The sequence below is a fragment of the Phoenix dactylifera genome, chromosome 2, assembly GCF_051530095.1.
Source record: "Phoenix dactylifera cultivar Ajwa chromosome 2, Ajwa_hap1_PhDact_Kaust_v1.1, whole genome shotgun sequence".
Taxonomy (NCBI): Eukaryota; Viridiplantae; Streptophyta; class Magnoliopsida; order Arecales; family Arecaceae; genus Phoenix; species Phoenix dactylifera.
In genome coordinates this window covers 22,220,700-22,245,547 of record NC_143191.1, presented here as the reverse complement: position 1 = coordinate 22,245,547, position 24,848 = coordinate 22,220,700, and the positions used below count along the sequence as shown (strand labels likewise).

The 24,848-nt window shown below is 41.6% G+C and overlaps 1 protein-coding gene across 4 annotated transcripts; it reads left to right on the top strand.

Moving 5' to 3' along the window:
- Window positions 1-490: 490 nt before the first annotated feature.
- ALKBH2 (oxidoreductase, 2OG-Fe(II) oxygenase family protein) lies at window positions 491-22,942 on the top strand. 4 transcript variants are annotated; one of them, XR_016399163.1, is made up of 5 exons: window positions 491-805; window positions 17,717-17,833; window positions 18,047-18,236; window positions 18,355-18,669; window positions 22,799-22,942. XR_016399163.1 is itself a non-coding variant. In XM_088715584.2 (4 exons), the coding sequence occupies exons 1-4, from the start codon at window positions 584-586 to the stop codon at window positions 18,549-18,551; spliced, it is 726 nt and encodes a 241-aa protein (XP_088571710.1). In that variant the 5' UTR covers window positions 491-583; the 3' UTR covers window positions 18,552-22,089. The 4 variants fall into 4 exon arrangements, 1 of the variants encoding a protein (XP_088571710.1); XR_016399162.1 differs by having other exon boundaries at window positions 18,355-20,676; XR_016399164.1 differs by lacking the exon at window positions 22,799-22,942 and adding an exon at window positions 22,358-22,592 and having other exon boundaries at window positions 18,355-20,676.
- Window positions 22,943-24,848: the final 1,906 nt, after the last annotated feature.

The window sequence follows — 24,848 nt, the reverse complement described above, 5'->3', positions numbered from 1 at the left end:
TGGTTTGACAAAATTAACATGGTTCATACTTAAGCATGCTTCCACATATAAACAGAAATACTAAATCAAGATTATGCAAAATTTTAGTAGTCCATTATTATTTCAATACCAATACTATTTTTTTCTTATTTCATTCTCGAATAGTCTCGGCGATTACAAAATTTATTCGGATTATATATGTATAGCAATAAAGGTTAAAGACTCCTCAACCATGAAGAGATTGGATTTTAATTGATAAAAGATAAATAAAATAAATATATTTCTGATAGAAGATTGCGTTTTAATAGAATCAAACATTCAAAAAAAAATGCAATTTTATTTTCCTTTACCAAAAGATAAAAGTCTATAAATTCAACTATGAATAGAAAGATAATAACTAATACAAAACATAAAACTCTATAAATTCAATAATGAATAGAAAGATAATAAGTTTCCTTGGAATCTTGTATTAAGCCAAGAGTACACGTATTCTCCTCTCGTGCCAAATACCAAGTAGTTAATAACCTATCCATCCGCGGGAAGTCACCACGAAAATTTCATTTTTCGCCTCCTCGGCTCCCCCCTTCCCCCGAATCCGTCCACCATGTCGACGTCCAGGCTTCGAGGGTTCGAACCGGCCGACTCTATCCCTAATCCTAGCGAGAATAGAAGAAAACAGCGTATCGATCTCGGAAACGGCAGCGAGGTCATCTACATCCCGCGATTCGTGCCTCGCGACCAGGCGTGGGATTGGTTCCAGTATCTCGACAAAGAGATCCCGTGGACGAGACCTACGATTCACGTCTTCGGCAAATCTTGTCTCCAGGTATGAACTATTCCCCTCTGAAACAATTCGTCGTACAGATTTACCCTATAAACCTATTCTAATTTCTGAGATTTTTTGCCTCAGTATAACGAGATCCTAAAGACTTGATCTTGAGAACAAGAACATATTCTAATCTGTGGGATTTTGCCCCATTTTTTTTTGGTTCATAAAGATTTTATCTTGAACACATAATCATTGGAATGTATATCTGTTTTTGCTTTAAAGGTTTGCTTTCTTGTGTTTCATTAAAATTCCTTGCTTTGGGCATTGGATAAATGGTGGATAGTAATTTAACTCATAAAGTTTGTGGGTAAATCTTATCAAGTGGAAAAGTCTTGTAATGCTTAATTTCAAATGTGTATCCTGTAAGTGGCAAGTTCTTAATTTTGAAAGTGTTGAGAACTACGGTGTTACAAATTATCCATATCTCTTCAAATGTTTCTCTGTGAGTTACAAGAGAACTTGACTCTACTTGCACCCATGAGACTTTCCTTTGAATGCATAAGTTGTTTTACTGATGAAAAAAGTAGAAGATGTGAGGAAGCAAAGCTTTTAGGAAGTGAAAGGAATACACATAGAAGTGTTGGATGGTGTAAAACTGTCTAGGTCATTAATGTTCTTTGTTCACATTTTAAGAATAAAATTATCATCTAGATTGATAATACTTCATGATTGTAACGTACACGAAGAACGTAGAAGTGTTGGATGCATAAACATGTCGAACAGAACCATCAGAGATGTCTCAGGTTCACAGTAACCACTGTATAGAAGAAGAATGTCAAAAGAGCAGTTAGCTAATCGTAATGTAGAGTTCATAATGTACAGTAATAATAGTATTGTATGAGTCACCAAGCCATATGACCATTGTGGAAACTTAGATTTGCACAATAACAAAGATTTTGCATTGATCTTTTCTCTTCTATGGAAATAAGGGAAATTCCAATTCTATGTCAATGTGCTTCATTACTTTTGAACATATTAGGCAGTTTGCTATTTGAACATCGTTCAACTATTACTATCCGAAGTAGTGGCATTTGTGTTCCCAAGCCATGTTGTAGACAAGAAAACTAGGCGGCATTTTAGGTAACTCAAATTTCCCACTTAAGATGTGCAGAATTACCTGCTCTTTTTTTCTTTTGAGAAAGGGGAGAATACTACTAAAGATGATTAAATTAGTAAGTTTATTTTTATTGATTTGATTACTAGCCCGACTACTGTCATGGAAGCTCATAGCTCCAAAAGAAGAGTCAGAAGAAAAAGAAAAAGGAAAAGAAGAATAAACAAGGAGTTGTTGTCCCTTGATGGTAGTGAAGAATGCAAAATAGAGAAGCGCAGACAATGCTGAAGTGGTGCAACCTGATTTGGTAAATTAGATTTTACATGAATATTGTGCATACTTACAAGAACAATTCTCGAATAGCTCATCATTAATTAGATGAGTGTTCAGATTAATCTCCTTTGGCATATCAATTATGTGCGTTTGAGACAAAAGCATGCATGTTTCGTCATGTGGGAGGCATACCTTTGCTACAATCTTGATGTTCATTGTGTAAAGAAAGTTATAGTTTGTGATTTTTAAAGATGCTATATCACATGGGGTGATTGTAGTATCCATGAATGATTAAGAACCCTGACACTACATAAGACGATCTTTTAAAGAGCATAGGGAAAAATACATTTGCCCCCCCTCCCCTTACTGAGTCTGAGTTACACTTGGCCCCCCTCAAATTTATAAAGGTTTAGACCAGTCAACAAAGTTATATTTCCATCACAAACCAACCCTTCCATGCATTTCCCTACTGACAGCATTGGCAACAATGTTTAAATGACCAAAATACCCTTATTATTTTTGAGAAAGACTTCAATTATGTGTTCCTTTCTTTCACTCTCTAAATTTTTGAAAATGAACCTAATGCTTGCCACCTCCTACGCACTTTCTCACCACCCCTCTGCCTCCATTACCGGTTTCACTACCACCCGCCACTTTGACTTCTATGCCAAGGAGGTTGCTTATGAGTGTTGACGCCCGTCTTCGCAACTGGCCCTCGTCCCAGACTTTGCAATGCAAACCCACATCATGTGAATCACCACCATTGCCACCACCATCACCCCATGACTACCATTATTACCATCACCATCATCATCACCTCCACCAATACCAACATCCACCATCTCCAGGGAACTACCACCACCACCACCACCACCAATACCAATATCAACACAACCACCATCACCGCCATTACCACATCCATCATCACCATGACCTTGAAGTGGTCCTCATTGCCCATGTATTCCTCTCAGCCCAACCCCTAACCGCTAGCTCATCCCTCCTGAACACAACATTGCCAGAGGTCATATCAAATGCATCAATCCTCTACATACAACTAAATAAAAAAGAAATGAGTCCTGGATTAAAGAAGAATTTTAGCTTTCTTAAATTAAAACTTGGAAAATGCACAAAAGAGAAACAAATTCAATTCATATCTATTTTTGTATTAATGTATTATTTCTACGCGCTTAAACTCACCTGTCCAAGTTGGAGCTATTTCCAGAAAACCATTGTTTTTTTATGAAGAGCTATATTCTTTCATGCGATTGGTTTGGTACAGATCAATGGAAACGAAGAGATCTTTTATGATTACTGTCACGCCCCGAGCCCGAGGCGCGGCAGACGCCGCACGCCCGCACGGCGGGCCGCACGGGCGGGCTAGGCATCGGATCATATCAAAGCAGATACAGCTATTCAAAACTGACATAATTATTTAAATTGTTCAAAAGCGGACTCACAAAACTCCAAAATAACATATGCCAACATAATTCAAATGTCCAAACTAAACTAACTAAAATGCCAATAACTGAAGAAATCGTCGGAAAATCTAACGCACTCCTCAATCCCGTGAGATCAAGCCTCTGGATCTGAAAAATGAAGAAAATAGAATAATGAGCTACACTAGCCCAGTAAGCAACAAAATACCCCAAAGTGGGGTCAGAACATATCAGATCAAATGCAGGATAATATCTGGAATAAATCATAAGTAACATCATTTGTTGTTTTCAAAACTTATTATCATTTTTCAGAAAACATAATATCAGAATCTCAACATAATGGGCTACGGCCACGTAACCCAGTGGCATGGGTTGCACAAGGTGCCAAACACCACTATTATTAAGCACCGGTGGTACGGTGTCCAAATACCACTATTCTAATCACCGGTGGTACGGTGTCGAAACCGGTTCCTCACAGATTACAAGTCGACAGGGCCAACGTATAATCCCCATTGGCGGGGCCAGAACAGGACAGAACAGATCATAGCCATGCTGAGAATATATATATATAAAAATAGTTTTCATAAATTGTGCAGTCATATTTCACGGATTTCAGAGTATATAACATGATTTTCAAATAAAATTTAACATGCCTGACCCATTTTACAGAATACAAAATATTTATCAAAATTTAATCTATTTATCAAGTAATTTGAAAATTACACTTGAAGTATTAAGTTACTTACCTCTTCTCGCTTGATTCCTACTTCAGATAGACGGATCAGGTTCACCTGTTTAAATTTAATTAATTCCTTATTAATTTCAGAGCTAAGCAAAATCCAAAAATAATACTATTGGTCACGGCCCAACAGGGTCCAGAGTTGGCCCATAATGGGCATGGCCAGATAGGGCCCATATTGGGCACGGTCCAATGGGCCCACATAGACCCAGCTAAATAGGGCCCCCAAAGTTGGCTTCTAATTGGTTCATTTATGCAATAAAATTTATTGCAGGGACTAATACTTAATTATAGGGTATTGTTCTATAATAAACTTTAGTGGAAGGACCAATCAAATATATTTGGGGAGCCTTATGTAATAATCTTTCTTATAGGGACCAAACATAAATTACAGAATACCCTTTTTGTGAAATAATATACTGGCAAGGGCTTATCTACAAAATTTCATTTATTGGCCAAATGGGTTCGGATTCCGGATTCGGGTTTGGGTTCGGGTTTCATATTTGGACTGGGCCCACAAAAGGGTACGACCCAAATAGGGCCCGAACTAGGCTGAACTGGGCCCGATTTGGGCCCACAAAAGATTATGGCCCATATGGGCCCAACACTATTGAACTGGGCCTAAGTTGGGCCCACAGTGAACCAGGCCCAAGTTGGCCCAGTTCGGCCCACGATGGGCCTTCATCTTCCCCAAACTCCCCATGGACAGGGGAGATGGGTACCAAGAGAAGGGAGAGGGGAGAGGGGAGAGGGCTGGCTAGGTGGCCGAAGGCCACCCCTCGGTTGACGGCCAGCCGGCCGCGGAGGCGGCCGGCGGCCGCTGCGACGGCTAACACGGAGGAGGGCAACCGAGATGATCTCGGTTTGTAGGGCCGAAACAGAGGAGAAATCAAAGGTAAATGGCAACGAAATGAAGAGCCAAAGAAGAGGCCTACCGGTGGACGATGGAGGCGGCGGATCCCAGCCGCAGGTGGCTCAGTTCGGCGGTCAAGTGGCGGCGATGGCCGTGGGGCTCTCCGACAGGAAGAAGATTTCAAAACAGGGGAGACTCGCGACGGGGTTTCGGACAGTACTCGGCCGGGAGGGCACGCCGGTCACCAAGGAGAGGAGGAGGAGGGAAGGAGGGAAGAGGAGGAGGAGATGGAGGAGAGGGAGGAGGGCTCGGGTGATCTCCGAAGGAGGAGGAACGGGGGTTTTATCACCCCATTTCAACGGCTCTCCGTTGCGGGAATTGCGGCGGAGGCGAAATCAGCGGCCGTGCGTGCGGCCGCGAGGTGGACGCGGGACGACCGCGGTGCAGCCGCGGGATGCCCGCGGCGTCTCTGCGCCCGAAGAAGAAGGAGGGGATCGCAGACGCGATCCCCTGCTACGCCCCTTCCAAAAGAGGCGTTGGGCTGAAGTCGGCTGGGGCTGCCGGCTTCAGCCCAGTATCTCACATTCTCTCCTCCTTAAGAAAATTTCGTCCTCGAAATTTGAGAGATCTAGGCCTTTCAAATTTAGAAATGCTCAGCCTATTGAGTAATACAAATCCAAGATCTCGTTCTCCTCGGTCAAAATCAGTGATAGATAGCTTTAGATCAATTATCAAAACTTTCATATAAACTCGCAAGATTAACACTAGATAAGTGACTAACTAAAATCTCAGACTGAAATTATCATCTTGATGCATGTTTACTCGAGATCGGATCAGGATCGATTCACAATAGGATTGATTAAAATTAGTTGTGTTTGGGATAGAACTTGAAATAAAATGAATTTGATGCTCATATTATGGTAAGGAGCAGATCCCACAATAGATAATGACCAACCTTAGAGTCAAATCATTATATTGCTAAGAATATGATTCGCAAAATGAACATGTACTGATGATCATTAGGTAGCAACGATTTATCTCAAAAATGATTTGCATCAAATCACAAAAGCAAGTCTGGAAAGGCAAAGTATTGATACTATGATTCAATATGTCGCAAAGCTTTTAACTTAAACTTATAAATCATAAGATGGAAGCAAATAATGCATGGTTTATTCCGATACTTAACAAATTAGACCATATTTAATCAATAATCAACCAATCTTGGTCATGATATCCTCAAATTTTTCTTAGCATACCCAAAAATAGCAAAGTCTATCCAAGAGATAACATAATCTTATCATGATTGACCTGAGAATCAATAGCATACACCTTCCCTTATTAACAAAATCTTTCATTATTGAACAACATAGTCTTTCATAATAACATGTTACCAAAACACATTCAATATTTTTGACCAGTTTAAATTGACTCAGTCCATCATACTTTCGCTGCGCAACTCTGATCAATATTTTCCAAACTTTCTTATTGATCCCACATCATCAGCAAAATTTTTTTTTTTTTTAATATCCAAACAAAATTTTATCCTTGCTTCCCAAGTACACTAGATCATGATTAACCCTTGAGATAGTTATCGTATTTGTACCATCATATAATCAAGCAATCATATTCTAGATCCAAATTTGAACTAAGCCAATTCTAGTTTTCCTTAACAATTCTATTATACAAGTTGATATTTATTCGAAGCTTCGATAATTAAAAGATTCTCGATCGATTAACTTACTCAGGAGCTTATTTAATCATCCCGAATCTTTTCTTTTAGGCTAAACTTATTTTGGCCTCTCATGAAATCCCCCTTGCATTTCTCATACGGTGATACAAAATCCATAATCAACTCATAGCCTTGATTTATAAATATTTAACTAACAAGAATCCAATAATCTGGTTCAAAGATTTACAAGAAATTCCACAAAGATATAAACTCTATGATTTTACATTGAGATCAACTCCTCAAATAAGTAAAATATTTTTATTTGTAATACTGCAAACATTTCAGGATCTTGTAAATCTACTGGACTTAGAGAATTTACTAATAACACAATGATATCCATATCGATCAAAATCAAAAATACTATACTTTTCAATGATTTTTATTTTTATTTTTATTTTTTATTTTCTTTCAAGCATCAAGAACTTTTCTAAATCAAGCAAGTCCTATTTTCGACCAACCCAAAAAAAATATTTAAATCCACCAATATTCTCAAGATTACTAATTGACTTTCCATCAAAATATCAATCTTAATTGTTTTAAGTCTCAAGTAGAGCCAAATAAGAATTATTAAGTCTCATCCCAAAGTATATTTTCCTTCTATATACGAGCTCCATGCATGATCCACATACAGATTTCAATGAATATTTTCTAGTCCAAGCTTTAAACATCTTTTTATAGATGAATCTTAAATTGCTACCAAAATAATTAACTTCAACTAGAAGCAATATTCACAGTGCCTGATATCAAGTTAAACTTCCCAAATAATTACATTGCACGATAATAACTCATGATTAATATTCCTTCACTTAATTTAGTCAAAATCTAATTAATCATAACTTGAAATACAAGTTGCTCTGCCAAGAAAACTCTTAGAGTAGCTCATTCACACTTTGGTTACGACCATAATTAGGTTGCAGTCTAATTTTAGCATTTCAAAATTATGATAAAATAACTCAAATTTATCAATAACAAAAGCAAATAAATGCCTTCATCTAATGGCCTAATGTCTACCCATCTCTCAAACTTTCTGACGAATCCTAAAGATCCTAAAACTTAAGCTCCATCTGACTATTTCAAATACAATCCCTAGGAATCTGAAACCTAAGCTCTGATACCACCAAATCTGTCACGCCCCGAGCCCGAGGCGCGGCAGACGCCGCACGCCCGCACGGCGGGCCGCACGGGCGGGCTAGGCATCGGATCATATCAAAGCAGATACAGCTATTCAAAACTGACATAATTATTTAAATTGTTCAAAAGCGGACTCACAAAACTCCAAAATAACATATGCCAACATAATTCAAATGTCCAAACTAAACTAACTAAAATGCCAATAACTGAAGAAATCGTCGGAAAATCTAACGCACTCCTCAATCCCGTGAGATCAAGCCTCTGGATCTGAAAAATGAAGAAAATAGAATAATGAGCTACACTAGCCCAGTAAGCAACAAAATACCCCAAAGTGGGGTCAGAACATATCAGATCAAATGCAGGATAATATCTGGAATAAATCATAAGTAACATCATTTGTTGTTTTCAAAACTTATTATCATTTTTCAGAAAACATAATATCAGAATCTCAACATAATGGGCTACGGCCATGTAACCCAGTGGCATGGGTTGCACAAGGTGCCAAACACCACTATTATTAAGCACCGGTGGTACGGTGTCCAAATACCACTATTCTAATCACCGGTGGTACGGTGTCGAAACCGGTTCCTCACAGATTACAAGTCGACAGGGCCAACGTATAATCCCCATTGGCGGGGCCAGAACAGGACAGAACAGATCATAGCCATGCTGAGAATATATATATATAAAAATAGTTTTCATAAATTGTGCAGTCATATTTCACGGATTTCAGAGTATATAACATGATTTTCAAATAAAATTTAACATGCCTGACCCATTTTACAGAATACAAAATATTTATCAGAATTTAATCTATTTATCAAGTAATTTGAAAATTACACTTGAAGTATTAAGTTACTTACCTCTTCTCGCTTGATTCCTACTTCAGATAGACGGATCAGGTTCACCTGTTTAAATTTAATTAATTCCTTATTAATTTCAGAGCTAAGCAAAATCCAAAAATAATACTATTGGTCACGGCCCAACAGGGTCCAGAGTTGGCCCATAATGGGCATGGCCAGATAGGGCCCATATTGGGCACGGTCCAATGGGCCCACATAGACCCAGCTAAATAGGGCCCCCAAAGTTGGCTTCTAATTGGTTCATTTATGCAATAAAATTTATTGCAGGGACTAATACTTAATTATAGGGTATTGTTCTATAATAAACTTTAGTGGAAGGACCAATCAAATATATTTGGGGAGCCTTATGTAATAATCTTTCTTATAGGGACCAAACATAAATTACAGAATACCCTTTTTGTGAAATAATATACTGGCAAGGGCTTATCTACAAAATTTCATTTATTGGCCAAATGGGTTCGGATTCCGGATTCGGGTTTCATATTTGGACTGGGCCCACAAAAGGGTACGACCCAAATAGGGCCCGAACTAGGCTGAACTGGGCCCGATTTGGGCCCACAAAAGATTATGGCCCATATGGGCCCAACACTATTGAACTGGGCCTAAGTTGGGCCCACAGTGAACCAGGCCCAAGTTGGCCCAGTTCGGCCCACGATGGGCCTTCATCTTCCCCAAACTCCCCATGGACAGGGGAGATGGGTACCAAGAGAAGGGAGAGGGGAGAGGGGAGAGGGCTGGCTAGGTGGCCGAAGGCCACCCCTCGGTTGACGGCCAGCCGGCCGCGGAGGCGGCCGGCGGCCGCTGCGACGGCTAACGCGGAGGAGGGCAACCGAGATGATCTCGGTTTGTAGGGCCGAAACAGAGGAGAAATCAAAGGTAAATGGCAACGAAATGAAGAGCCAAAGAAGAGGCCTATCGGTGGACGATGGAGGCGGCGGATCCCAGCCGCAGGTGGCTCAGTTCGGCGGTCAAGTGGCGGCGATGGCCGTGGGGCTCTCCGACAGGAAGAAGATTTCAAAACAGGGGAGACTCGCGACGGGGTTTCGGACAGTACTCGGCCGGGAGGGCACGCCGGTCACCAAGGAGAGGAGGAGGAGGGAAGGAGGGAAGAGGAGGAGGAGATGGAGGAGAGGGAGGAGGGCTCGGGTGATCTCCGAAGGAGGAGGAACGGGGGTTTTATCACCCCATTTCAACGGCTCTCCGTTGCGGGAATTGCGGCGGAGGCGAAATCAGCGGCCGTGCGTGCGGCCGCGAGGTGGACGCGGGACGACCGCGGTGCAGCCGCGGGATGCCCGCGGCGTCTCTGCGCCCGAAGAAGAAGGAGGGGATCGCAGACGCGATCCCCTGCTACGCCCCTTCCAAAAGAGGCGTTGGGCTGAAGTCGGCTGGGGCTGCCGGCTTCAGCCCAGTATCTCACATTCTCTCCTCCTTAAGAAAATTTCGTCCTCGAAATTTGAGAGATCTAGGCCTTTCAAATTTAGAAATGCTCAGCCTATTGAGTAATACAAATCCAAGATCTCGTTCTCCTCGGTCAAAATCAGTGATAGATAGCTTTAGATCAATTATCAAAACTTTCATATAAACTCGCAAGATTAACACTAGATAAGTGACTAACTAAAATCTCAGACTGAAATTATCATCTTGATGCATGTTCACTCGAGATCGGATCAGGATCGATTCACAATAGGATTGATTAAAATTAGTTGTGTTTGGGATAGAACTTGAAATAAAATGAATTTGATGCTCATATTATGGTAAGGAGCAGATCCCACAATAGATAATGACCAACCTTAGAGTCAAATCATTATATTGCTAAGAATATGATTCGCAAAATGAACATGTACTGATGATCATTAGGTAGCAACGATTTATCTCAAAAATGATTTGCATCAAATCACAAAAGCAAGTCTGGAAAGGCAAAGTATTGATACTATGATTCAATATGTCGCAAAGCTTTTAACTTAAACTTATAAATCATAAGATGGAAGCAAATAATGCATGGTTTATTCCGATACTTAACAAATTAGACCATATTTAATCAATAATCAACCAATCTTGGTCATGATATCCTCAAATTTTTCTTAGCATACCCAAAAATAGCAAAGTCTATCCAAGAGATAACATAATCTTATCATGATTGACCTGAGAATCAATAGCATACACCTTCCCTTATTAACAAAATCTTTCATTATTGAACAACATAGTCTTTCATAATAACATGTTACCAAAACACATTCAATATTTTTGACCAGTTTAAATTGACTCAGTCCATCATACTTTCGCTGCGCAACTCTGATCAATATTTTCCAAACTTTCTTATTGATCCCACATCATCAGCAAAATTTTTTTTTTTTTTAATATCCAAACAAAATTTTATCCTTGCTTCCCAAGTACACTAGATCATGATTAACCCTTGAGATAGTTATCGTATTTGTACCATCATATAATCAAGCAATCATATTCTAGATCCAAATTTGAACTAAGCCAATTCTAGTTTTCCTTAACAATTCTATTATACAAGTTGATATTTATTCGAAGCTTCGATAATTAAAAGATTCTCGATCGATTAACTTACTCAGGAGCTTATTTAATCATCCCGAATCTTTTCTTTTAGGCTAAACTTATTTTGGCCTCTCATGAAATCCCCCTTGCATTTCTCATACGGTGATACAAAATCCATAATCAACTCATAGCCTTGATTTATAAATATTTAACTAACAAGAATCCAATAATCTGGTTCAAAGATTTACAAGAAATTCCACAAAGATATAAACTCTATGATTTTACATTGAGATCAACTCCTCAAATAAGTAAAATATTTTTATTTGTAATACTGCAAACATTTCAGGATCTTGTAAATCTACTGGACTTAGAGAATTTACTAATAACACAATGATATCCATATCGATCAAAATCAAAAATACTATACTTTTCAATGATTTTTATTTTTATTTTTATTTTTTATTTTCTTTCAAGCATCAAGAACTTTTCTAAATCAAGCAAGTCCTATTTTCGACCAACCCAAAAAAAATATTTAAATCCACCAATATTCTCAAGATTACTAATTGACTTTCCATCAAAATATCAATCTTAATTGTTTTAAGTCTCAAGTAGAGCCAAATAAGAATTATTAAGTCTCATCCCAAAGTATATTTTCCTTCTATATACGAGCTCCATGCATGATCCACATACAGATTTCAATGAATATTTTCTAGTCCAAGCTTTAAACATCTTTTTATAGATGAATCTTAAATTGCTACCAAAATAATTAACTTCAACTAGAAGCAATATTCACAGTGCCTGATATCAAGTTAAACTTCCCAAATAATTACATTGCACGATAATAACTCATGATTAATATTCCTTCACTTAATTTAGTCAAAATCTAATTAATCATAACTTGAAATACAAGTTGCTCTGCCAAGAAAACTCTTAGAGTAGCTCATTCACACTTTGGTTACGACCATAATTAGGTTGCAGTCTAATTTTAGCATTTCAAAATTATGATAAAATAACTCAAATTTATCAATAACAAAAGCAAATAAATGCCTTCATCTAATGGCCTAATGTCTACCCATCTCTCAAACTTTCTGACGAATCCTAAAGATCCTAAAACTTAAGCTCCATCTGACTATTTCAAATACAATCCCTAGGAATCTGAAACCTAAGCTCTGATACCACCAAATCTGTCACGCCCCGAGCCCGAGGCGCGGCAGACGCCGCACGCCCGCACGGCGGGCCGCACGGGCGGGCTAGGCATCGGATCATATCAAAGCAGATACAGCTATTCAAAACTGACATAATTATTTAAATTGTTCAAAAGCGGACTCACAAAACTCCAAAATAACATATGCCAACATAATTCAAATGTCCAAACTAAACTAACTAAAATGCCAATAACTGAAGAAATCGTCGGAAAATCTAACGCACTCCTCAATCCCGTGAGATCAAGCCTCTGGATCTGAAAAATGAAGAAAATAGAATAATGAGCTACACTAGCCCAGTAAGCAACAAAATACCCCAAAGTGGGGTCAGAACATATCAGATCAAATGCAGGATAATATCTGGAATAAATCATAAGTAACATCATTTGTTGTTTTCAAAACTTATTATCATTTTTCAGAAAACATAATATCAGAATCTCAACATAATGGGCTACGGCCATGTAACCCAGTGGCATGGGTTGCACAAGGTGCCAAACACCACTATTATTAAGCACCGGTGGTACGGTGTCCAAATACCACTATTCTAATCACCGGTGGTACGGTGTCGAAACCGGTTCCTCACAGATTACAAGTCGACAGGGCCAACGTATAATCCCCATTGGCGGGGCCAGAACAGGACAGAACAGATCATAGCCATGCTGAGAATATATATATATAAAAATAGTTTTCATAAATTGTGCAGTCATATTTCACGGATTTCAGAGTATATAACATGATTTTCAAATAAAATTTAACATGCCTGACCCATTTTACAGAATACAAAATATTTATCAGAATTTAATCTATTTATCAAGTAATTTGAAAATTACACTTGAAGTATTAAGTTACTTACCTCTTCTCGCTTGATTCCTACTTCAGATAGACGGATCAGGTTCACCTGTTTAAATTTAATTAATTCCTTATTAATTTCAGAGCTAAGCAAAATCCAAAAATAATACTATTGGTCACGGCCCAACAGGGTCCAGAGTTGGCCCATAATGGGCATGGCCAGATAGGGCCCATATTGGGCACGGTCCAATGGGCCCACATAGACCCAGCTAAATAGGGCCCCCAAAGTTGGCTTCTAATTGGTTCATTTATGCAATAAAATTTATTGCAGGGACTAATACTTAATTATAGGGTATTGTTCTATAATAAACTTTAGTGGAAGGACCAATCAAATATATTTGGGGAGCCTTATGTAATAATCTTTCTTATAGGGACCAAACATAAATTACAGAATACCCTTTTTGTGAAATAATATACTGGCAAGGGCTTATCTACAAAATTTCATTTATTGGCCAAATGGGTTCGGATTCCGGATTCGGGTTTGGGTTCGGGTTTCATATTTGGACTGGGCCCACAAAAGGGTACGACCCAAATAGGGCCCGAACTAGGCTGAACTGGGCCCGATTTGGGCCCACAAAAGATTATGGCCCATCTGGGCCCAACACTATTGAACTGGGCCTAAGTTGGGCCCACAGTGAACCAGGCCCAAGTTGGCCCAGTTCGGCCCACGATGGGCCTTCATCTTCCCCAAACTCCCCATGGACAGGGGAGATGGGTACCAAGAGAAGGGAGAGGGGAGAGGGGAGAGGGCTGGCTAGGTGGCCGAAGGCCACCCCTCGGTTGACGGCCAGCCGGCCGCTGCGACGGCTAACGGGGAGGAGGGCAACCGAGATGATCTCGGTTTGTAGGGCCGAAACAGAGGAGAAATCAAAGGTAAATGGCAACGAAATGAAGAGCCAAAGAAGAGGCCTACCGGTGGACGATGGAGGCGGCGGATCCCAGCCGCAGGTGGCTCAGTTCGGCGGTCAAGTGGCGGCGATGGCCGTGGGGCTCTCCGACAGGAAGAAGATTTCAAAACAGGGGAGACTCGCGACGGGGTTTCGGACAGTACTCGGCCGGGAGGGCACGCCGGTCACCAAGGAGAGGAGGAGGAGGGAAGGAGGGAAGAGGAGGAGGAGGAGATGGAGGAGAGGGAGGAGGGCTCGGGTGATCTCCGAAGGAGGAGGAACGGGGGTTTTATCACCCCATTTCAACGGCTCTCCGTTGCGGGAATTGCGGCGGAGGCGAAATCAGCGGCCGTGCGTGCGGCCGCGAGGTGGACGCGGGACGACCGCGGTGCAGCCGCGGGATGCCCGCGGCGTCTCTGCGCCCGAAGAAGAAGGAGGGGATCGCAGACGCGATCCCCTGCTACGCCCCTTCCAAAAGAGGCGTTGGGCTGAAGTCGGCTGGGGCTGCCGGCTTCAGCCCAGTATCTCACAATTACATCCTTCAATCCTTCGCTGAGGCTAGGGGGCACTCCTCAGCTTGAAGTTGGACTTGGAGGGGAAGCAATTGATGTAGTTTTTGATAATAAGGTACTTGTTCTCCACCTCCATCCTAATTTCGTGACTTGCTCCCCTTCTTGCAGTCTTAGAGCCCAATTAGCAAGTATATATGGAGAAGACACGGATGGGTTATTGTTCAACTTCCCAATAGAGTCACTGCCATGAGATCAAGAGGATTGTGGTTGAGAAATTACATAAGAAAATCGACGAGGGGAAGTAGAGGGCGGGGAAAGTAGAGGATGGATGACAGAGGGTAGAAGATGGCAAGCTTGATGTTGCAACTTGGCCTTCTCGAGACTTGGGTGACAACTAGGTCGTTGAGGATGGCTAGCGGCAGTTGCCGTAGCCACTTTGATGCTAGAAAACAACAATGATGACCCCTGTTGCTATTGGTAGAGGTAGAATGTGTCAGGATTCCATCGCACAAATCTCGTCAAGTTTGGACTTGACTTCACAACTGCATGGGACCTCTTGGTGGCGAATAGGTATTGGATGGTGGATATGATGGAGGAGGGAGAGTGGTGAAGCCGATCTTTGAGCTTCACTATGAGATGAGTGGGAGAGAGAGAGAGCTTGGGCTTTGAAGGGGATAAAGTTGAGAGAGAGAGAGGGAATAATAGCAGAACACCAGGATAGAGAGAGTTTGGGCTGTGAAAGTACCCAACAACTTTGCCATTACTCATGGGTTCTTTGTCGGACTTTTTAACTGTGACCTTGACAACTAGAGACCCTTGCGCTACATCATCCTTTAGCACTGAAAGGGGAAAATAGAAAGGAAAAATAGAGGATCTAAGAGATTTTCTTCCTAAATTGGATAGGCAAGGGTATATTAGAGATTTTTCAAAATTTTAAAGCTTGCGTGATATGAGTGAGTCTGGGCGCAATGGTAAGGCTACTCCATTAATTCGTGAACATAGAGATCATAGGTTCAGAACATAGAAACGGCCTTTCCGCATGTGGGGTTAAGGCTGCGTATATCTGACTCTTCCTAACCCCGCAATAGTGAGAGCCTTGTGCACTGTGCTGCCCATTTTAAAACTCACACGATGGTCATATGAGCTTTTTACTACAGTTAGATTTATCTCTAGTTAATACAGATGGACGAAAGAGCCACTTTTTAAAGTTGTGGGCTGTTTTGAGACTTTTTAAAGTCCAAGGGAGCCAAGTGTATCTTGAGCACAATACAAGGGGGTAAAGAGTATATTTCAGAAGAGCATAATGACTCTTTATGGCCAACATCAAGAAGATGTTTCAAAAAAACCCAATGCAAGTATTGAAGAGTGTTAACTGCATAGATAGCATGATACTGATGGCTAAACAGTTCCAAAAGGCTCCAAGGTTGCTTGTAAACTTCTCAGTCTCAAGATAGATCTCATCAAGAAAGAATTATTATATCTATTTGATAGAAAGTTTAGGTGCCCCCAACCCCCCCCCCCCCCCCCCCCCCCCCCCCCCCCAAAAAAAAAAAAAAAAAAAAGAATGGCAACCATTTAATGAATGTTGGCTGTCTTCATGGTCTGTGCAAAGACTTTTTCCTTTTTTGTTATACTTGTATACTCCATTCCATATTTCCATTCACCCAAGCATTCGTTGAGTCGTGGAGCATTCTGTTCAAGTCTTTCTATTGATGTTCACTTTCTGGATGTAGTTGGAGTCAAGAAAGACCATCCTAGAAGGATTTAGTTTGGTTGCATTGAAGAGTGCGGAACAATGTTCTCCACCAGTCTAGATGTCTGTTATCTTCATTATAAGATTGTCTTCCACAATAATCAGAATGGATGTTAAAAATAATAGAAGAGTACTTAAATTGATCACGTCCAAAGTGTTTGAGTACTTAATAGAAGACTTTACAAGATGCAAACAACTTGTCAATGCACTTGGAATATCTTTTTCATTTATTTTAATATAGTTTATTATGGATGCATTATATTAATAAACAAACTAAACAAACTTGTTTGGACATGCCTTTGCATGAAGCAAAAGTTGTATCCTGAACTGTCTGTAGCTACATGCCTGTAGTATGCAGCGATTGCTTGATATATTACATAAACAGTAAACTTAGGGAGAGATAAAAGGGGGAGATGAAATTGAAATTTATCAAGTAGAAAGAAGGAGCAAAAGAGCTCATCACTTTTTATCAGTGTTCATCTCCTCACTTTTATATGTTGCGGGGGAAAGTTAGCAAAATTAAGAAGTGTTCATCAATTTGACAATTTCAATAGAGCTACCCTGCATTTCTAATACGTGCTTGTCAATTCCATCAGCACCTCGGAGTTCTGCATCATTATCCTTATATGGCATTGAGACTAAATTCTATTATCTCTATGTCATCATGGTGCAGCCCTAGGATGAATGTACCCTTGGAGAGAATGAGTTCTAGTTGCCAATGATTAAGTCAATTCTCATCAATACATAGCAAGGCTAACTGATTTAAATTAATTATGAGTCAACAAGATGTTGTGGAGATGTGTAGATTTACAATAATTCACTGGGTGGGTTTGGGGTACTTGCTTTAACAAATGAGAAGCTTCACAAATGAATTATATGCAGTTGAGTCTCAGAAGAAAAAAAAACAAAATCATGTTATAGTATTTATGACAACCTGTTTATCCACAATAATTTCTTTTGGGTCTCACTATTTTGTAATATTGAGGAGATGGTTATCTTAACTAGGAAATGATAGGATGGAGGCTACAAGTTAATTTTCTTAATTTACCAACTTATCTTTCTACTTTCTTTTTTGACTATGCAAAAGGGTTCAATCTTAAATTATGTATGATCAATTTTCTGCAGCCCAGAGACACATGTTATGTTGCAAGTGAAGGGCTTACAGAATTAAAATATAGTGGGTATCAGCCTCATGCATATTCTTGGGATGACTACCCTGTGCTTAAAGACATTCTGAAGGCGGTGAGTGCTCTTCCACATGCAGGTGTAGCTAGCGGTATACAATGAATTTTTGATTTTTATTGTAATTACAACTGCAAATGAGGGACATTAGTATTAAATTGCAAATCAACTATATGGCATCATCTGTATCAATAAAAATTTTTTGTTTGACTACTGTCTTTGGGTTGCCTGTTTCTTGTTTCGAGTGACTTGCTGAATTATATATATTGGCAGGTCCATGAGGCACTTCCAGGAAGTAAATTTAATAGCTTGTTATTGAATAGATACAAGAGTGGCTCAGACTATGTGGCCTGGCATTCTGATGATGAGAAGTTGTATGGACCAACTCCAGAAATTGCATCAGTCTCCTTTGGATGCGAACGAGAATTTCTATTGAGGAAGAAGCCAGCCAAAACACCTCAAGGTATGTCAACTCTGACATTTATCTGATTCCTAATTTTCAGTTTCTGGAAAAAAAAAAGCAATATTAAGGTTTATGATATTGGAAGTCCTGTTAATTACATGTTCCAATGCTACACCAGCTGCTCGAGGTGCAGAAAAATCAGCAGGCAAGCGACCAAAGGGCAGCCCCTCAGACCAGCATGGCTTTGTGCTGAGGCATGGCTCTTTGCTAGTGATGAGAGGCTACACGCAGAGAGATTGGGTTCACTCAATACCCAAGCGCGTGAAAGCTAATTCTGTTAGGATCAACCTCACTTTCAGGCTTGTACCGACCTGAAGATCTACAGGACAACTACTGACAGAGATCAGTGTTACTGGTTCAAGAAGGAATTTATCTCGATTGTAGTGGAAACCAAATAGGCCTCTTGCCCTCAAGATCTTGTACCCCATTCGAGGTATTTAATTTCCCAATCTGGTTTCTTTAACACCATTTTTTGAGGATAATTTTGCTCTCACAATATTCTAAATATAGTTCTTTTGCTGCATGTAAGAGTTAATACATTCACATACCTACCTAATATGGTCAAACCTTGATGGCCATCTCAAATCATCCTAGATTAGCTCGCATATTCCAAGCACAATTTTCTGATATATCATTACGTAAAGTAGTCCATCTTGTTGGCTTCCTCTTTACCATTTTCTCTCTTGGCTTCTTTGAGAAGGAGACACAAGAGCCTCTTGTAGATGTCCATCACAGCCTCAAGCTTGTCAATGGCCCTCTCCTGTCCTTCACTGCTACACAAGCATTCATCCACTTCTCTCAGCTCGTTAACATTTCTACCCATCTCCCTCTCACAAAACCGCCCATCCCATTGGACACGACTTCAATTCCCTTTCGAGCTCCATTGATCGCATTGATCCCTTTCACCACTATAAGATCGCTAAGGGCACCCCCCGCAAGTCCAATAATCCGAACCACCGATCTGCTCTCTACATCCCAAATCCTTATGATCCCATCTTCGGAAGCTGATATCAAGTTCTGATGCCCATGTGCCATTGCCACTGCCATCACTGCCCCATTCGGCTCTGATTCCCATGCTGTAACCTCTGCTCCAGCATCTCGTAGCTTTCTTCCTCCTACTCTTGGTACAACATATATGCTCCCAGCTGATCCACCAGCATAGAACTCAGAACTAGTAGGATCCACAGCAACACACCAAATTGCGCACAGGAATTGCACAGTTCGCAGCTTGACACCATCTGCCAGGCTCCAAAGCTTACAGTGCAATCAAGCGAGCTTGAAACTACAGTTGCATTGCATCCGCCTGGCCCTGCAGCGATGCCTGTCACCGACGGGCCATGCGCAGAGAATTGGTTCAATGCAAGTTGGGCAGAATCCTCTTCGTTGGAGGCATCATCTAGAAGTCGAAGGATTGGGAATATTGCTATGGTGCGATCATCTCCGCTCGATATTATTTGAGAGCCATCGTCGTTGACGACGAGACACGGCACAGGCTGGCGGTGTGCCCGAACGAGTTACACAGATTACTGGAGCGAAGAGAGAAGGCATGGATGCAGCCAGAGAGGCCCCCAGAGAAAAGGTAGGAACCGTCTGGAGTCGCAGCGAGGGGAGCTACTGGTTCAGCGGCCTGGATGCAGTGGAGAGCGGCAGAGGACCGTCAGTTGTAGAGCCTGATGAAGCCTGCAGCAGCAGCTGAAATGTGCGAAGCGGCAATGTGGGTGTTGCTAGCGAGGGCGAGCCCTTTGCAAGGGGAGCGGCTGCTGGAGAAGTGGGCAAGCATGGTGCCGGTGAGAGGGTCATGGGCTGTGATGGGCTTGTCGGGGGAGCTGGTGAGGATGACCTCCCTCCAGAAGGATGCCATGGCTGTTATTAGAATTCAAGGAATGAAGCAAGCTTTGTAAGAGCATAAGTAAGAGCATAAGAAAGGATGAAAAGAAACATGATAAATATGGATACCATGCAAAGGCAGGTCAGCACCGTTAACAAGCGCAGGATGTATACTGTTATCAGCAGGAGAAAGGTGGAAATGGTCGAGGAGAGAACGTTGGAAACGAGGTGAGTTTTGTAATACCTAGGCCCAAAAATCAACTGGCCCAATACCCTTTTTGGGCCTATATTTGAGCATTGGGCCTTGACATCTAATGGGCCAACTAGGATCCATGATTGGCAGCCCATTTGATGGCTGCCACCTCATGCTATATGGATGGAAGTGACTAGGCCAGGTGGGAATCAGAGGAGGGTCCAGCTGTTAGACCCTTTATTGGGGGAAGCTGGGGTGACACCTCACCCCAGCTAAAGGCGGTTACACCGCTTAAGAAGGCCTAGTTAAACCCTTTACCATGCCTGGTTCCCCCTCTAAAAATCTCAGGTGAATCGACAGAGGAGGTGTTGGAGTGGAGGCACAGGAGCACGGGACACTGCAATCCCTTTCAGAATCAAGGTAAATTCCTTCCGGCTACCTCCCTTCAATTTGTTCAACATACGAATTTAAAAGGAAGAAAGAAAAGAACAAAGAGGGGGAGAGAGCACTCACCTTGGTCGATCCGCCGTGCCGCCGTCTTCGGCTGCAGTATAGAGGCCCCTTTTCTCTCTCTTGCTCTCAGGGAGGGAATGAACTCTCGCCCTTTTTTTCCCCTCTTGTTTCACAGGAAAGAAATGAGGGGAGGGCGATGAAGAAAAGAAAGAAAAGAATGAAAGAATGAAAGAAAGAAAGAAAGAAGAGAGGGAAGAGGGGACTTACCCGTGTGCGGCCGCGAGTGTTGCCGACATTGCGGGGAGCGGCCATAAACGTCGCGGGAGCCGCCGGCCTCGGCTTGGCCACAGGCAGCAGGCCCAGCTGCGGGCATCGGCGGCAGGCGCCACCGGCCGTGGCCTGGCCCTCCCAAGCTCGCCTTTCTTTCTTCACGGGAGAAGAATAGAGAGAGGAAGAGAGTGCTTGGGGCGAGAGAGAATATGGGAGGTTTGAGAAGGGAGAATGAGGAGGAGAAGAGAGAGAAAGAAGAGGCGAAGAGAGGGAAAGAGAAGGAGATGGAAGAAGAAGAAGAGAGGAAAAGAGAGAGGGAGAGCTACGGGAAGAAAAAGAAAAAGGAGTAGGGAAGCTTCGGGAAGAAGCAAGGAAGAAAAGGAAAAAGAAAATAAAAAGAAAAGAAAAAGAAAAGAGAAAGAGAGTGGGTTAATGGGTTGGGTTCGGGTTAACGGGTTGGGTCCGAACCCGAACCAATGCAATTCGATTTAAAGAAATTAAATCGATTTGGGTCAGCTCGGATTGGGTCTGATCTAAATCCAACTAGGTTGGGATTTAAATTGATTAAGCCAAATAAAATTAATTGGGTTGGGTCCAAGTTTAATTGGGTCTGAACCCAATCAAATTGGACTGTGTACTGATTGGACTCGGACTGGCCTTGGGTCAAGCCCAAAGTATTTTAAAATGATGGATTAAATTGGATTCAGTGGGCCCGGGTCGGCCCTAATCCAAGCTCAAGTAAACTGTTTAGAGACCAATTTAGCCTTGGGCTGACTCTGACTCAAGCCCAAATGAGCTACATTGACCTTGGACCAAAATTAAACCCAATTAGACTTGGGTTGAGCCTAATGACCCAATCAGAAGACCAAATTGACTAGAAAGGGGCTAGACCCAATCATGAACCAGGCCCAATCCCTTAATTAAAAATCCAATTGACCTATGCGGACCCAATCTGGTTTTAAACCGAGCCCAAAGGCTCTAAATTGGGTAAATTGGACTTGGGCTAGATCCTTGGTTGGGATCCAATCAAGTAAGTTCATGGTACGATGAACTAAGAAATTATATAATAAATGAATAAGGAATAATGTGATCCTTATGATAATGTTTTAGGTGATCGAGGATTTGTCACCCAGATTTGAGGAATTGGAAAGCAAATTAACTATAAGTAACCTGCCTTAATCTTATTACCTTATGGATCATGTATGTATCATATTTTATAAAGATTTTAAAGTGTTATTCATGCATTCTGAATTATGTATGAGATGTATTACGATGTTATAAATGCATTGAACATAAGATCAGTTGTTAATTGCTATTAACGAGCTTTCATTCTACCTATGTGTACTATTTGTGAAAAATACTACTTATGGGCTCTCAGGTGCTATGGATGGCCCCCGCCAGTAGGTAAGAATAACTGAGCGTATGATCCCCGCCAGTGGGTAAGAATAACTGAGCGTATGGCCTCCGGCAGTGGGTGAGAATAACTGAACGTATGGCCCCCACCAGTGGGTGACAAATAACTAAGCGTGTGATCCATGCCGTGGGAGTTAAGTGCGGCAACCTGAGAGTGTAGGCTTTAAACCTGAATTACCGGCATAAAGTTTTACGATGCATTTCTCATGAAAAGATATGTTGTTACATGCACCGATTTACCGGCTCAGTATAAATATTTTATTATAAAAAGCTATTAGTTGATGCATATGTTAGCTTCTCAAACCCTGCTTAAAAATGTTTAGTATTATTTTTGATCCAGTAAGATTATGCAGAATTACTTACTGAGCTATGTAACTTATACTCATTTATTTATATTTTTTTTCAGATCACCCCCAGGGATAGCAGTAAAAGACTTCAGCTTCAGGGTTCTTTCTCTTTGGGTAAACATACATTTTGTATACATAAACTGTTTAGAAGCTCTGTACTTTGCAATTTCTAGTAAGTTACACTGGAAATGTTACATATGAAAGCATGATCAGTTTAACTACCCTGTGATTCATGTATGAGATTTTGTGCTATCGTGGGCGGTAGTCGGCGATAGCACGGCCGTGCTACGGATTCGGATCCGGGTTGTGACAAGTTTTAAAATGACTCTTTGTTTTTTTTTTCTTGGTGGGGAGGTCTGAAGAATGTGAGGGTGTGGAGTGATTGATTAAAACCCCATTTGATTTTGATGAGCTCAAAGCATTTGAGTATATCTTGTGATTACTAATGAATTCAATTGAGTGTTTCAGTGAAAATCCTGTCCAAGTGTTTCTAGACTTGGTTCATAGTATTTTGGATAAGTTAAGAAGTCTGCATGAACCAATGTCTGAGACTCGAGTCAACTCCCGAGTATCACGAGTCGACTCCAAGCGTATCAAGTTCACTGGCACGAGCTCGAGTCGACTCCAGATCAGTACGAGTCGACTCCGACTGAGAACAGACAGAAGGACAGAAAGCTTCAACTCAGAAACTGTCAACGAGCCGACTCCCGAAGTGCGCGAGTCGACTCCAATGTTCAATGAGTCGACTCCAGGGTAGTAAGAGTCGACTCCAAGAGAAACACAAAGAAAAAGTCAGAGAACGATCTTCGGACTCTGAGATTCGAGTCGACTCCCGCAGTACGCGAGTCGACTCCGAGACTGAGCGACCATCAACAGACAGAAGACCATGTTACTGCCTCTGAGATTCGAGTCGACTCACAGACAGCTCGAGTCGACTCCGAGACAAGCTTCACGTCAAAAGGCAGAAGACCAACTTTCGGAAACTGAGAGCCGAGTCGACTCCAAGGAAGTTCGAGTCGACTCCAAGACTGGATGAGCCAAAAGACAGAGAATCGGGAGTTCGGGCTCTGAGATTCGAGTCGACTCCCAGGACAGTCGAGTCGACTCGAGTGGACAAAATTCAAATTTGGATCCACGGACTTCAGTGGATGAGCCGACTCCAAAATTGCCACGTCAGCTCCAGAAGTTGGCGAGTCGACTCCAGGTCAAGACGAGTCGACTCCCAGTCAAGACTGCAACTTTAATTCAAATTTGGAACAGTTGCCGAGTCGACTCCGGAAAAGCGTGAGTCGACTCCTGCTACAGCCGAGTCGACTCCTGATCGCGCGAGTCGACTCCAACCCACCAACGGTCATATTGTCAGGCTGCGCAGAGTGTGCAGAACGGCCAGAAAAAGCAGAGTAACGGCTAGTTTCCGTGGGGGTTGGCTTAAATTGCCACAGAGGACTGTAGCAAGGTAGAGAACAGATATTCCACTCCAAGCATTCAAGTTTTCAAGCTCTCCAAGTGCTCTTAAACGAAAAAGAGAAGATCTGCATTTACTGCTCCAACAACTTCTTCCCAACAATCAAAGCTTCCTCCTCCTGCATTCAAGTCGACCACTCTTTCAAGAGGAGACCGGAGTTCCAGAAGCCATACCTCTTCACCAGCTTAAAAGCGTTTGAGGGCTTCTAACTCCTTTACGATTATATTGTTTTAAATCTGCTTTTTGAGAAGCTATTTTCTGTTTTCTTCTATCTCTTGTATTTACTTGATTCAATCGGGGGATTGAATCAAGGGGTTTAAGGTTGGTTGGTGAGCCAAGTTAAAAACCAACGTGTGTAAGGGTTTGATTGTGAGCCCGGGAAAACAATCGGGGTTGGTTCTAGTCGGTGAGCCTGGGAAAACCGACCGAGTTCGTTGTGAGCTCGTAAAACAAGTTTGGTTGTGAGCTTGCAAAACAACCGGCTGTAATCCAAGGGGGTTATAGTGAATTCCCAAGAGAGACTTGGGGAGTGGACGTAGGAGCAAGAGGTAGCTCCGAACCACTATAAAACTCTGTGTTTGCATTGGATTGTCTCTTCTCTTCTTCCTCTCACATCACTCACAGCACTTAGCATTAATTAAATA

Bases quoted from the DNA above. Each gene is read 5' to 3' on its own strand.
- ALKBH2 (XM_088715584.2), top strand. From the start codon at position 584: ATGTCGACGTCCAGGCTTCGAGGGTTCGAACCGGCCGACTCTATCCCT. The intron at 806-17,716 runs GTATGAACTATT...AATTTTCTGCAG, and splicing joins TCGGCAAATCTTGTCTCCAG to CCCAGAGACACATGTTATGT. The intron at 17,834-18,046 runs GTGAGTGCTCTT...ATATATTGGCAG, and splicing joins TTAAAGACATTCTGAAGGCG to GTCCATGAGGCACTTCCAGG.